Source organism: Penicillium vulpinum (genome assembly GCF_028829585.1).
Source record: "Penicillium vulpinum strain IBT 29486 chromosome Unknown utg000001l_segment0_segment0, whole genome shotgun sequence".
Taxonomy (NCBI): domain Eukaryota; kingdom Fungi; phylum Ascomycota; class Eurotiomycetes; order Eurotiales; family Aspergillaceae; genus Penicillium; species Penicillium vulpinum.
In genome coordinates, this window is record NW_026643241.1 from 4,980,356 (window position 1) to 4,994,312 (window position 13,957).

Below are 13,957 nucleotides of genomic sequence, written 5' to 3' on the forward strand. Positions count from 1 at the left end.
CCCAATCCACATAATATGATCCTGATGCCACATAAGTCAGATACGCCTCTGTAGAGGAAATGGACCGAGATATCGCAGCATTATCGGGGACGAAGTTCGAAAACCATATCTATCAATCACAAGCCATTGCTCTTGAAATTGCATATCAAAACGCAAAGATTCTAGTCCATCGCCCTCTTCTGGCGTACAAACGAATCCCAAAGATCGGTCTTGCACCAAACCACTCCATCGGGCCTTTATACCAAACACTAGACCCATGTCGAGATGCTGCTCTCAGAATATCGGAGATTGGCGCATCGTCGATCTTCTCGTTGGTAGCAGATACACATGCAGCCGCATTCATTGGCATCAACACTCTCACCGCTGGCGTTACTCTTTGTATATTGGCTAGCATTGAGCCATTGTCACTCGAGTCCCACAGGTCAAAGATAGAATTGCATCGATTACTGGGTATACAGCGGACTCTGGCCTCAAAGTCGCAACTGGCTGTCCAGGGACTGGCAATTATTGAGCAGCCGACAAAGTTGGTGGTGGAAAAAGAACTGAAACAGATGCTTGCACATAATAACTTTGGATCTACCCCAAGAGAAGAAGGGAGGCAAAGCCCAAGTGGTGAGTCAATCACTGACTTCGCCAACTTTGACTTCAGGAAAGATACAAGCTTTATCCGACTTTGACAGAGCGATCTCTGGTCGCATGTCGCCAGCAACCGATGCAATAGCTGATGACACTGAGAGACAGCTCTTTCCTGAACTTTGGGACACAACCAATAGATTTGCGCAACAGCAGGCGTGGATATGGGGTGACTGCTCATCAATTTCTCCTGGCTTTGCGCAATGTTGAATATTTCGGCTTTTCCTCCCTTTGGGCTGAATTCATATCAAGACATGTTGTTACATGACAATCGCTTGCAGTCGCCTCCATGTAGCATGTTTTCCGCTATTTTTTGTGTGCTACTTGAGTTGTATCTTGGTGCCTTCCCTTTCTACTTGGAGGGTGAAAATAGCAGGCAAAGGAAAAAGATTTGTCGGCAATTGCCAAGATAAAAGAAATGCCCATACTGTACAGGATGCAACGTGATAATCCCAAATGGAGACCGCTCTAACCCGTACATAACCCAATGCGAAGAGAACTCCTCCAAGTCGACCCTTTTGAAGCGAGTCTTTCTATTTAGTTTGTGCGAGCAACTTCCTCAATTTCGACCTTCCCATCTTTGCGGATCTTCGCAATGCTTTGGCTCGTGCCTTGGATTTCATGCTCTAGTTCCTCGACAGAGCGCGTCAGGCCATCGATATTGCTGACGGCTTTTTCGGCTTCTGTTTTTTCATCCTCTGTCTTTTCGCGAGGAGCGGGCGAGGTAAAGCCACTGGGGACATTGGCGATCTCATTAGCTTCCTGTGCGGACAAAACATCGTTGAGACGAGGACCGCGGGACTGCACGAGGATGGTTATGGGACCGTCGAATTGCAGGAACAGCTAGAAAAAAGTTATTAGTTGGTGAATAGCGAAGGACAAAAATGGGGCTACCATACTCTATCTCCCCAGATGGTCATTCGAGACCAGGTACGCAGCTTGTGGAACCACTGCATAGTGGTTTTGTATACCTTGGAATCAGACACGTCACGAATGAACTTGGCATTTTGTAGAAGTCTTGGTAGCGTCTTCAGACCGGGGACCTGGAAGTTGAGAGTGGTGGATTTGAAACGGTAGGGGCGAGGAGGATTGGAGGCCATTGTGTAAGCGACCACGTTGCTGTCGATGAAATATTAGCGACGTCAGATGTACAATCGCGGCCGATGTTTTTACCTGGGATGCGCAATGTACTGCTCGCCATCCTTCAACTCGACCGAGTACAGTTGACCGTTTCCAACCAACGCTATTAAACCTCTGCCAGTCACTTCGGAGCTACCCCAATGAGATAAACTCTGCGCGAATTAGCTTGGTATGTCCCCCTACGCGATCACAGCCCTACTCACCAGGTTTGCGTTGATAGTCGGCTTGATGGACAGAGACCGGCCCGTCCATGCAAGTAAAGCCCGTCTTTGGGCAACCATCCAGTCCACGGAACCATTGACGTTCACGACGGCGAAGGAAGTGTTGGGCGATCGAACGGAAACGAGGGCTGTGACGGGGGTCGGTGAGGAGATCTGGGGAACTGTCAATCGCTTTCTTTAGGTCCTCTTCTGTGCGCATCTTACCTTCTGATAAAGGAAGGGCACTCCGACGATAGCCCTCCGGAAAGGTTCTAGAACGCTCAAGGTGGAAACCACCTGTACACATCATGCGTTAGCATGGCAATTCCTTCGGGACAACATTATCATGGGATCGCACATTATCCGCCTTGCCGCTCAATCCAACCAGTGTTCCGCGTCGTGTATATAGGTTCTGCGATGCCGAGAGCGAAACCGAAAGAAGCGAGTATGGAGCGCCGACAACATCGAATCGCGCATCTATGTGGCCTCATTTTCAGTGCTGCAATATCAAAGCCCCGAGGGATTGCAATTACCTCGTGATTCAACAGAGTTGGGCGTGCTAGCAAGTGGCAGATTGTCGCCATTAACCGAAGGCACTCCCGAAGGCGCGGCGCGAATCTGAAGGCATCGCGTTTGCCGGTGAACGCGAGGAACTACTCGAGCCCAGGACAGAGGCCGAACACCTTGTATGGGGCGCATGGTGTATGAAAAAAGAGCAAAGTCTCCAGGGCTACCGAAGGGAGAATTTACGTCAGTTGTGACGAAAGGGAACCCGGGAAAATCGTGGGCCCGAGAGCGATGCGGCCTACGAAGTACACAACTGCCCCTCTGAATTGCGACATTTGGAAGTTTTATTATAAGTTCTTGAATTACTTTCATTCTTATTTTGCTTCTTATGTTTGCTTGACTATTTGCGACTATCCTTGACTCTGCATTGGGAGCGACAGTTTTTTCTCCGAAGGCGGCGATTACCCCCCACGAGCTATCGGAGACGTAGCTACTGCACGGTAATATTTCTTGCTCGCTCCCACTATGCACCTTTGAACATCCTCTCGGTGACTCGAACTACTCCGGAGCCCAAAGAATATCGTACCAAGCGGCCATGCTGCTCAGAGCCGCACGATCGCCGTGCTGGCGCACAGCGCAATTCGCCTATCCGAGCTTCGCCGGCCAGCTACGAAGCACACGACTCAATGGAACACACCTGCGCGCATTCACATCAAATAACAATTCATTATGGAGCCAATCCACAGAAAACAAAGACCATGCAACTGCCAAAGCTACTCCGATATCTACCCCTGCTCCATCACAACTAGCAAACGCCAATATCATCAAGAAGCCGGAAGAAAGTGGCAATGCGAAAACCCCACCAAAGAAGGACATTCTGAGTGAGTCCATAGCCGGAAAAAAAGAACAAAGGAAGGCGGATTGGGCTATCATGAAAGAAATGGCCAAATATTTGTGGCCTAAGGTAATCACCGAGTACTATTGTATAGAGTAACAGGGTATTGACTATGTCTGGTAGGATGATTGGGGTACAAAGCTCCGTGTCAGCTCAGCACTTTCACTGCTTATTGGAGCAAAGGTAAGTTTCATCTGCCATTTGGTTTTTATTAAACTATGCTAATATGAACCCCTTGCAGATCCTCAATGTGGAGATTCCCTTCTACTTTAAGAACATCGTCGACTCCATGAATGTAGATTTTGCTACTATCGGCGGAACCGCCTACACCGTGGCTGGATCAATGATCATTGCTTGTAAGAATGACAGCATATTAAAAAAATGGACTCGTAGCTAATATGCTTTAGATGGTGTGACCCGAATTGGAGCTACATTGTTTCAGGAGCTCCGTAACGCGGTCTTTGCTAGCGTTGCGCAGAAGGCAATTCGGAAGGTGGCCTCAAATGTTTTTGAACATTTGTTGCGACTCGATCTCAACTTCCACCTCTCTCGGCAGACCGGAGGTTTGACCCGCGCAATTGACCGCGGTACGAAGGGCATCAGCTTCCTCCTAACCTCCATGGTTTTCCACGTGGTCCCGACAGCACTTGAAATCTCGCTTGTCTGCGGTATCCTGGTATGATTTGTAAACCGGTATTCTTGCTCCTACATTACTAACGTGTTTTAGACTTATCAATATGGCCTCCAATTTGCCGCTATCACAACAGGAACCATGGTAGCTTACACAGCGTTCACCATCACTACAACAGCTTGGCGAACAAAGTTCCGGAGACAGGCCAATGCAGCTGATAATCGCGGAGCAACGGTTGCTGTGGACTCGCTCATCAACTATGAGGCCGTCAAGTACTTCAACAACGAGAAATTCGAAGTGGCACGATATGACAAGGCCCTGAAGAAGTATGAAGATGCATCAATTAAGGTGACTACGTCTCTGGCATTCCTCAATTCCGGTCAAAACATGATATTCTCCTCTGCGCTGGCCGCAATGATGTACCTGGCTTGCAATGGAGTTGCGAACGGATCCATGACCGTCGGTGACCTAGTCATGGTCAATCAGCTGGTCTTCCAGCTCTCAGTTCCTCTTAACTTCCTGGGATCTGTGTATCGTGAGCTGCGCCAGTCCTTGCTGGATATGGAGACGCTTTTCAACCTGCAGAAGGTGAACGTCACCATCCAGGAACGACCCAACGCCAAGCCACTGCAGCTGACACATGGCGGCGAGATCCGCTTTGAGAATGTCACTTTCGGCTATCACCCAGACCGACCGATTCTGAAGAATGCAACCTTCAGTATCCCCGCAGGACAGAAGTTCGCCATTGTCGGCCCTAGCGGCTGCGGAAAGTCTACAATCCTGCGTCTGCTATTCCGCTTCTATGATGTCCAGTCCGGCCGTATCTTGATTGACGGCCAGGATGTCCGCGATGTGACCGTCGACAGCCTCCGCAAGGCAATTGGAGTGGTGCCGCAAGACACACCGCTGTTCAACGACACGATCGCCCACAACATCCGCTATGGACGGATTGATGCATCAGATGAAGAAGTACGCCGTGCTGCAGAGCGAGCCCATATCCACAAGCTTATTGAAGGTCTACCTGACGGCTACGAAACTGCAGTTGGTGAGCGTGGTATGATGATCTCCGGTGGTGAGAAGCAGCGGCTGGCAATTTCTCGGTTGATTCTAAAGGATCCACAATTATTCTTCTTTGACGAGGCAGTAAGTGTTCATTTCGCCCCTTCACCGGGCGGTTAATTGAGATGACTAACCCCTTTCTCCCTAGACATCCGCCCTAGATACCTACACAGAGCAGGCCCTCCTCCAGAACATCAACAGCATTCTCAAAGAGAAGCGCCGCACAAGCGTGTTTGTGGCTCATCGCCTACGCACGATCGCCGACAGCGACCAAATTCTGGTCTTGAAGGAAGGTCATGTGGCAGAGATGGGTTCACACCGCGAATTGCTCGAGCGTGACGGCATCTATGCAGAGCTTTGGAATAGTGAGTCCTTTTTTCATCGCGGTCTGTGACTCTTGCTAACTCGATTTTAGCCCAGGAACTGTCGATGGCCGAGGACGTTGACCCAGAGCAGATCCAGGATGAGGATATTCAGCCTAAGGCGTGATATCTGAAATCTGCAGAGAACCATCCCACATACAAGAGTTGAACTACTTTCTATGCTGTACTCAAAAATTACTAGCCAGCACATAGTATTTCGATGCAAAAAGCATCATTCATGTCTTACGGTCTCGTTAATTGCAGCAAGCAGCAATGTCTTCGGTGATAGATATTAGAACCATGCACAAATGATAACATGGAGGAATTCCGGATCTATAAATTTCATGATTTGCTATCATCAAGGGACATACACCATAGGCGTTGAACCATCCCTGGGCTGATGTTTGCCTTGGGCAACACGCCTATTATAAACGACATAAATAACAATTTGCGCTGAAGCACTTGCGATTCCTACAGATACCATAATGATCATGGTACGTAGGCCCGTTAAATAACTTGATGTTGAGATTAGAAACTGATCGTCAATGAAGTCCGGGAAACCCTTCACTTACAATGGTTTGTCGTCCACTTGAAAATACTGTGTCCCAACCATTAAACCGCTTATAGCAGACATAACCCACATTCTGCAGTCAAGACTCCATTAGCTCCAGCCAAGATCAATATATGAATATAGGAGAAACTCACGCGATACTTATACTCCGCTCTCTCGGATCTCGACAATTAATCTGAACCCAGAAGTTGTGTATGGGATGATATCCCACAGCTAAACTGTTCACAGCAGTCCAAAGTCCCCAACGTGACCATTTACCGGCGTGGGGCTGGACCTTGAGAGTTACCACCAGGGCAACGAGGTAACAGACTTGAGCAGCGATAACAGATGCACCTCTGAGTTTTGTCCGATCACTCATGTAGGCGAAGAAGAATACCACTCCAAGTGATAGGAATGCGCCGACTGCAGCCAGAGCATTTGCCGCTGTTCTGTCAAAGCCGAGTGACCTGTAGAAATTAGTTAATCATGTTCAAAATTGTGATTGGGAGACTTGGATCAATCCATTTATCGATGGTAGTGAAGACTTACATTATGATGGATGGCGTGTAAGTGGTTAGAGGACTCCATGTAGAAAACACAACGAATGTAGAAATAAAGTGCGGCCAGCGTCGATAGCAGCACACAGTACGAAAGACGACCTTTAACGGAATATGCACGCCATATGCGCCCTCGGTACTTCCACCATTATCAATTTCGAGTCGCCTTTGAAGAATTTCCTTCTCGGAATCCGAAAATTTGATAAATCCAGGGCTCAATAATGGTCTGGTAAGATTGGGTGATCCAGGTAGGAATAGTGATAGGAGGAATGAGACAAATATCGTGAATAGCCCCTCAACTATTAATGTGTTAGTGAATGGAGTCTTCCAATTATTTAGAACATGCATAACATGCATACTTAGAAAGAGCCATTGCCACCCTCGAATGCCGTGTCGACCATCGAGAAGCAGAATACCAGAAGCCAGGATAGGACTCAAGGCATTACCACCAAACATCCCAAAGAAGAAAATAGCAACTCTCTTGGCCAATTCCCTTTTCGTATACCATGACGACAAAGTATATACCGCACCAGGAATATACCCTGCCTCAGCGAACCCTAGGAGCAGCCGTATAGCCAGGAACGACCCTCGATTCCGAATGAATACTTGCATGGTAGCAAGTAAGCCGAAGAGAAAAACCTGGGCCGAAATCCACTTGCGAGGACCAACCTGTCAAAGTTCGTATTAGGATCAGATCCTTCAAAGAGTCGCTCTCGTACATACTCGTTGTAAGGCCATATTACATGGTATCTCGAAGACCACGATACCCATAAACATGAGCTGATTGCCCAAATTGATTGTGGATTGTGAAATGTTGATATCAGTAGCGAAGCCGCCAGTCAATGCGCTCGCAATGTTCATGCGGTCGAGCTGGAAAACAAGAAGACCGAGGAAAAGCAGAGGAAGTACGGACATATCGATCCTTGGGAGAAATGAAGGTCAGCGATTAATCCTTAATCCTCTATCTATGAGGGTCATTGGCGGTTACTTTCTGCGAGCCTTTTGCTCATGACTGGGATCCCATTCGGGCAATACGGGCAGCGACGATGAGGTAGAATGTCCGGAGGCGCTACCTTTGAGATCTAGCTTCTCATCACTCATTTTGATATCCATACTATATCATTGCTCTCAGGTTGACTGATGAAATCGACCTAACGGCAGGCGAGGTAGAGATAGCTGAGTGGAATACTGACTCCAGAGATTCTCGAATATAAACTATAGACTATAAACTATACGATTTAGCCTTATCACTACTATTAGATATTTTCCCCTCATTATTCCTATCATAATTTATGTATAATATGGCGTGCTGCGATAAATCCCCTGGATAACGCGCGCCAAAGGCTCAAAATACCATTAAACCACATTTTATCGCTTGGGACTGCTTCTTATTCCAACGGGATTTGAAGGGATTTGAAGAGAAATTTCGAAGATGAAGTTTCCGGCTTCGTAACTGGTTCGGTCCAAGTCGTGGCCCCGCGAGGTCAAATTGCGTGACGAGACCCGTAAACGACGACAGCAGCAAACCCTAGATCGGTGCTAAACCCGCCAATTCGGCGTTTGGGACGGGATCTCGCTCAACTTCAGTGTATCTATATATCGTTAAATATCGGGTTTCTATAGTTTCTATAATCTCTGTAGTTTATTCTATTAATTTCAATTCTCATGATGGTGCCTGTTAAGCGTGTTGCGGTCATCGGCGCCGGGCCGGCGGGAGCCATTGCGATAGATGCCCTGGCGCAAGAAAAGACCTTTGATATTATTCGTGTATTTGAGCGCCGCGAGGGCCCTGGAGGCTGTTGGTTCGTTTATGTTCTCTGAAATTTCTTCGGGCGATGACTGACACAAAAAACCAGGATTGGCGACTCATCACAACCTCCAACCCTCCGTGACTTTGCATCTCTGGCGACAAGAACAGCTGATCCCCCACTATCTATCCCCGAGAGTCTTCCTGCGCAGACTCCAAAGTCAGATCAACCTCGCTTCACTGAGTCGTCCGTTTACCCTTATCTGGAAACCAATGTCGACTTTCTGCCCATGGAGTTCGCTCAAGAACCTTTCCCAGAGGAGCGCAGCGAGCTCTCCATATCTCACCACGGACCTAAAACTCCATTCCGAAAGTGGGATGTGGTCCGAAAATACGTGAGGAGTCTCGTAGAGCGCCGGGGTTACGGCGACTGGGTTTCATACAACACCACAGTCGAGCGGGTCGAGAAGGTGGGGACGGAGTGGAAAGTAACGCTTCGAAAAGATGGAGAGAAGAGTGATTATTGGTGTGTTGAGTGGTTTGATGCGGTCGTCGTGGCGAGCGGACACTTCTGGGTCCCATATATACCCCCAATAGAAGGCCTGGAGGCATTTGAGAAGACCAGACCGGGCAGCGTACTTCACAGCAAACATTTCCGTGGGAGAGAGGCGTTTGTCGGCAAGGTAAGCTAGATTCTCAAATTGCACAACCACATTGTCTCGGGGCCATTGTGCTAACGTAATTATTTAAGCGAGTTGTGGTTGTAGGCGCATCCGTCTCAGCAGCTGACATCGCATTCGACCTTGTCGAAACGGCAAAGGAACCAGTCCATGCAATCACAATCGGCCATGCTGCTAACGGGTACTTCGGCGATGAAGCATTCAACCACCCCAAGATACAAAAGCATCCCTCAATAGAACGAGTCTCGAACAGGACTGTGCACTTAACAAACGGAAATTGCATCACAGACGTTGACCACATAGTCTTCGGCACAGGCTATAGCTGGACGCTGCCATTCCTACCCGCAGTCCCAGTTCGCAATAACCGTGTCCCTGATCTTTACCAACATGTTGTTTGGCAGAAAGATCCGACATTATTGTTTGTCGGCGCCGTCGCGGCTGGTCTGACATTTAAAGTATTCGAATGGCAAGCGGTTTTGGCTGCACGGCTGCTGGCTGGCAGAGCCACTCTACCTTCTGCTGACGTGATGCAAAAATGGGAAGCAGATCGTATCGAGGTTCGGGGTGATGGCGTGAAATTCACACTGCTCTTCCCAGACTTCGAAGACTACTTCGAGACAGTGAGGCTTCTAGCTGGCGAAGGGGAGGAGGGCAAGGGCCGCAAGCTGCCAAAATTCCGCCGCGAGTGGGTGAGGGCATTTTTTGAGGGACATGAGCGCCGCAAGGCTATGTGGAAGAGGTTGAACTTGAAATCTCGGGCGGCGCTGATGAATACTGAGACTATCCACAAGGAAGTAGCTCGGCTTTGAAGCCCATTCGATGGAATTACAAAACATATCAGTTCTCTTGTCGGAGCCAGTGCCCATATATGGGTACCCATATATGGATGTACATGTATTTATATGACGTTCGAATCGCCCCTTCCCTTTCTTTCCCGGTTGTCGTTAGGCACATGGCACGTACCATCGAACATATCAACATCCACACATTCTGTCTTTCATTTCATTTCTTGTTCAACTGGAAATTTGCCTGATATTTTGTTCGAAAATGGAAGATATGTATAATAGCGTATGGTATGTAACCAGGATATTTTGGACGCATAGTTGCCTTATTTGTGCCCAGTCCGCATTGGGGGGGGTTCTCTTTCCTTTATAAACAACCCCATCTCCCAAAACTTTCATTACTCATCTCCAAACTTCCGATTTACCTATCCATATTTGATTTCATCAAGATCTGTCATTGCCGTAAACTATCTGCATCATGGACTTGCACTACGTACTTCCAACCCCCTCAGACGAGGTACTTGAGGTCTTCGAAAAGAAGATCAAGTATCGTTTCAACGATCGTGCTCGGGCCCGGGAGGCGCTCCAAGCCGCCGCCGGGTTTAACGGAGATGGTAACAAGGATCTCGCCCTGATCGGTGATGCAATTCTCCGCTTGGTGATTGTGAACTATGGCTATACTCAGAACTACACGAAGGGTAAGTGTCTTGCCCTAGCTGCTTTAGTTCACATTTTTACGATTTCGGCTCTGGTTAGGATACATCTCCAACGTGATTACCGAGAAGGCTAACAATGCCTATCTTGCCAAGCAAGGGTTTGCTCTTGAAATCAACAACTTCGTCGTAAGAAACAATTCGCAGCCTACTGTCGGACGCAAGGTCATGGCAGCCACAATGGAAGCAATCGTTGGAGCCGTTTTCCTAGACTGCGATCAGCAAATCGCCCCTTGTGTTGATGTGATGGCTGCTTTGGGTATCTTTTCGCCTGAGTGAACCCCAATCACCTGCCACGGTGACATACAGAGGTCCCCGACGTGGGGGCTGGCGGGATCCATTACAGCCGTGGGACTTTTTCATTTGATAATGGGGTGGCTTGCACGTGCATGCTACAGCATTGTTAAATGGGTCTTTCCCACGTCTGTATTTTATCCTGCTTGCCCCCACGTCGGGGACTTCTGTACATTTCCATGGTCTAGAATTGGGGTCCTCCGAGGACATACCGAGAGTGATTTGAGAGAGTGGATGAGAGTTGATATGAATTTTGAGAAATAGGGAGAGAGAATTGGAATAACTGTGGTGCTGATTCTGGTGTCATATTCGCTCCGTAGTGATATTTCTTGGTAAACAGCATCATGTGTGCGTAACTTAGGAGTTGGTACTAGGAAGACGACCATTGGAAATTGCTACTGACTATACGAGGAGCAAAGAAGACAAGGTATGCGGTATATTGAGTACATATACGGAGTAGAATTACATATGTAGGTGACTTGAGAACTCCTCTGAGGAAATGTAAGCTGCATATGAGTGTGAGATGTGATATGACTGCAACAACCCACGAGGGAGCCAAGTCTATAGGTAAATAAATAATTGTGACCATTTGTCTGCTCCCCTACTTTTGACATCACTTTTCACATTTGCCTTGGGCATCAATTAATTGCCTGAGGTTTCAAAAAAAAAAGAACAAAAACCCGCAGTGTTCCAAGAACCAAATAAAACCTGATGCGCAGCGTATGTCGTGCAAGATAATTTTGATTCGTCAAGGCGGAATCTGCATGGTCTCAGTCGTGCTCTTTAACCTATGGAGTACTCCACATGAGATCTGCAAGATGTTAATATATGTACACGATCGATCGGAGAATCTCTCATGGCTACGGAGTAAGGTATTTATTACATACATATACAGAGATCTGTATGTATTCTATTTCTACAGGAAAGATCTACAGATCCACCACTCCATCCCCTGAAACTTCCAGTGAGATCTTATACAAATACCCTCGTACATGCATATACAAGGGGTCATAGCAATCAGATAGATATTTGTCTATTTTCAGCTGAAGCCACTTTACCCCTGTGCTACATATGAACAGGTGTGACAATATATCGCACGGCCTTGACGCTAGTAGTACACTAGTTGAAGCCACTGTTCAGCTTTAACAATTCAGACCCCACTACGGGGTACTCCGTACTCCATACTCCGTATGGAGTAGTTCGCCACATAATATATGGAATAAGCTTACGGTGATACCTATAGTTTCGCGTCAAATTTCCTAAAACTGAAATACCAGAAAAACAACACAGAGTACACATGTACGGAGTACACCCTAGTGAATACTAGTTAGGATATATCTATGCTCCCGAAAAATGATTAGTCTGCCACCAGAACTGTGGCAATTTAGGGCACCTATCGCATGGGCCCCCTCTACACGTGGGACTCAATCGTGGCTGGCGACGAGGTGGACACCTCGGTAGATATGCATATCTCAAAATCTGCAGTAAGACCAATTCATACCTAATCATCATATTCATGATCAGTCCATTCATCATCGGTGTCTTCCTCCCACAGATCCTCATTATTGGTGGCTGGCTGCTTGACGGTGGTCGCATTTTCGATGCATTCATCAATCCCCTCGATATATGACAAGCAGGGCAATTTGGCATCCTTCTCAGCGAGTAATTGCTCCAACTGCTTATCGAACACATCGTCCGGAAGACCCTCAACCCGCGGTTTCATCCCCTTTTCGTACCCATAGATACAAAGCGCTTCCAAGTTTGGCGGGAGATGATCCACAATAGCAAATGATGCATCCTCGCCCTGATCAGCACCGATTCCTCGCGACAGGTAGTACAGGGTATGGATTCCGAGACTCAGATTCTTCACCTTAGTAAGCCCACGAAGAGAGCAAGGCGATGATTGACCACCCTGCTCCGGTTGGAGCTTTTGGAGTTCATCTACCCACTCCTGCTGATAGGCCTGCTGGGCTCGAGGCGATCGATCATTGCTGTCGTCAAACAAATATTGTCCAAGGGTAGGGTCGAATGTCTCCGCTAGTGGGGTTTCGGCCTCCACATCCAAATCCAGATGTACCAGTGAATCGGTGTGCAGGAAAAGCGCCCGGAAGACGTGATCCGGGCTGAACATGCTGAACATGCCATCTGACGAGCCTCGGCCACCGACCGCATATGTAAACTCTTCGAGCCGTTTGGCCGACTCAATGGCCCGCACTAGATACTGGTAATCTACATTGGAATTCCGAATGGTAATGCTGGTGTAATTTGCAGATCGGGGTGGAGGCTCAATACTCGGGCTCTGCGTGCTCATAATTGCGTCCACTCGGACAGATTCTACTGCGGGGAGCCGGCGTACCATGTTGAAGCTGCCGTATAGATCATAGGGCTGGTAATAGTACCAGCGATAGATTCTTGTATCGGGATCGACAAGAAATCGGACCTGGCGAAGATGTTGCAGGAATGGCAGGGTCTCCTGTGGGCTACAGTTCGCCCGGTCTAGGAAATGCTTAAAGAAATAATCACATTCCCGGAGTGGAGTTCCATTGGCTTGGGCGGTTAGTTTTGAGAGTTTCGATGGTTCCTGGCCGACAGGGCAGAAACTCAATGATTCTAATAGTGGTGAAACGCTGATCAGTAATGCTGCCAATGCCTGGGCGAGGAACGGGACTCGTGGGTCATTATGGCTGATCAAAGTCAGAATCGAGTATTCTTTTTGGAAATGAGCCAGCAAATTTATCGAACAGAAAAGGGGGAGGGAGAGGCAAGCTTACTGCATGCTACCCGGACTCTGTAGTAAGATATTGAGCACCTTCTCCTGTTCCTCCGGACAATTAAAGCCGGCCCGCCTAACCGCCGCAGTTAGACGGACTTGATCCTTTGGTCGGATGGGCCATTGTGGCGGTTTGACCGTGTATGAATGCACATACCCATAATCTAGCGATGGGGATCGGTTTAGCTCTATGTAGCGAATATACCTCCCATACTGAGGAGTTTTGAGGATCGATCGGAGCATTTTAAAAGCCACTGTCAAATCAAATGGCTCTCGGAGTTTTATGCGACGGTATTTACGCCGATTGGACATGTCACAAAGCCGATGCCAACGGTGGCATTGTAGAGACAGTGCTGCTGCATCAGTATGAGATGGCAGGTAGGATAGGATGCGAAGGAGGATCTCGTCTGGGAAGGATTGGAGAGACATATTGGATG

The 13,957-nt window shown here is 48.0% G+C and overlaps 7 protein-coding genes across 7 annotated transcripts; 4 read left to right on the plus strand and 3 right to left on the minus strand.

Annotated features, from left to right (window-relative positions):
* Positions 1–59: 59 nt before the first annotated feature.
* N7479_001782 (fungal specific transcription factor domain-containing protein) lies at positions 60–843 on the plus strand (the record flags this gene model as incomplete). The annotated part of the gene is made up of 2 exons (XM_057249479.1): positions 60–612; positions 650–843. The coding sequence occupies 2 exons, from the start codon at positions 60–62 to the stop codon at positions 841–843; spliced, it is 747 nt and encodes a 248-aa protein (XP_057113911.1).
* Positions 844–1,170: 327 nt separating this feature from the next.
* On the minus strand, positions 1,171–2,672 carry N7479_001783 (AIM24 family protein; the record flags this gene model as incomplete). The annotated part of the gene is made up of 7 exons (XM_057249480.1): positions 1,171–1,476; positions 1,533–1,752; positions 1,807–1,925; positions 1,977–2,147; positions 2,199–2,270; positions 2,332–2,450; positions 2,507–2,672. The coding sequence occupies 7 exons, from the start codon at positions 2,670–2,672 to the stop codon at positions 1,171–1,173; spliced, it is 1,173 nt and encodes a 390-aa protein (XP_057113912.1).
* A 403-nt stretch (positions 2,673–3,075) lies between these two features.
* On the plus strand, positions 3,076–5,554 carry atm1 (ATP-binding cassette Fe/S cluster precursor transporter ATM1; the record flags this gene model as incomplete). Its single annotated transcript, XM_057249481.1, has 7 exons — positions 3,076–3,444; positions 3,499–3,558; positions 3,617–3,731; positions 3,783–4,051; positions 4,103–5,149; positions 5,214–5,430; positions 5,481–5,554. The coding sequence occupies 7 exons, from the start codon at positions 3,076–3,078 to the stop codon at positions 5,552–5,554; spliced, it is 2,151 nt and encodes a 716-aa protein (XP_057113913.1).
* A 574-nt stretch (positions 5,555–6,128) lies between these two features.
* On the minus strand, positions 6,129–7,635 carry N7479_001785 (uncharacterized protein; the record flags this gene model as incomplete). The annotated part of the gene is made up of 5 exons (XM_057249482.1): positions 6,129–6,444; positions 6,527–6,833; positions 6,894–7,203; positions 7,258–7,456; positions 7,523–7,635. The coding sequence occupies 5 exons, from the start codon at positions 7,633–7,635 to the stop codon at positions 6,129–6,131; spliced, it is 1,245 nt and encodes a 414-aa protein (XP_057113914.1).
* A 567-nt stretch (positions 7,636–8,202) lies between these two features.
* Positions 8,203–9,770, plus strand: N7479_001786 (uncharacterized protein; the record flags this gene model as incomplete). The annotated part of the gene is made up of 3 exons (XM_057249483.1): positions 8,203–8,336; positions 8,391–8,964; positions 9,033–9,770. 3 exons carry the CDS (start codon positions 8,203–8,205, stop codon positions 9,768–9,770), a joined length of 1,446 nt encoding a protein of 481 aa, XP_057113915.1.
* Positions 9,771–10,221: 451 nt separating this feature from the next.
* Positions 10,222–10,735, plus strand: N7479_001787 (ribonuclease III domain-containing protein; the record flags this gene model as incomplete). The annotated part of the gene is made up of 2 exons (XM_057249484.1): positions 10,222–10,441; positions 10,500–10,735. The coding sequence occupies 2 exons, from the start codon at positions 10,222–10,224 to the stop codon at positions 10,733–10,735; spliced, it is 456 nt and encodes a 151-aa protein (XP_057113916.1).
* A 1,516-nt stretch (positions 10,736–12,251) lies between these two features.
* On the minus strand, positions 12,252–13,949 carry N7479_001788 (uncharacterized protein; the record flags this gene model as incomplete). The annotated part of the gene is made up of 2 exons (XM_057249485.1): positions 12,252–13,434; positions 13,522–13,949. 2 exons carry the CDS (start codon positions 13,947–13,949, stop codon positions 12,252–12,254), a joined length of 1,611 nt encoding a protein of 536 aa, XP_057113917.1.
* Positions 13,950–13,957: the final 8 nt, after the last annotated feature.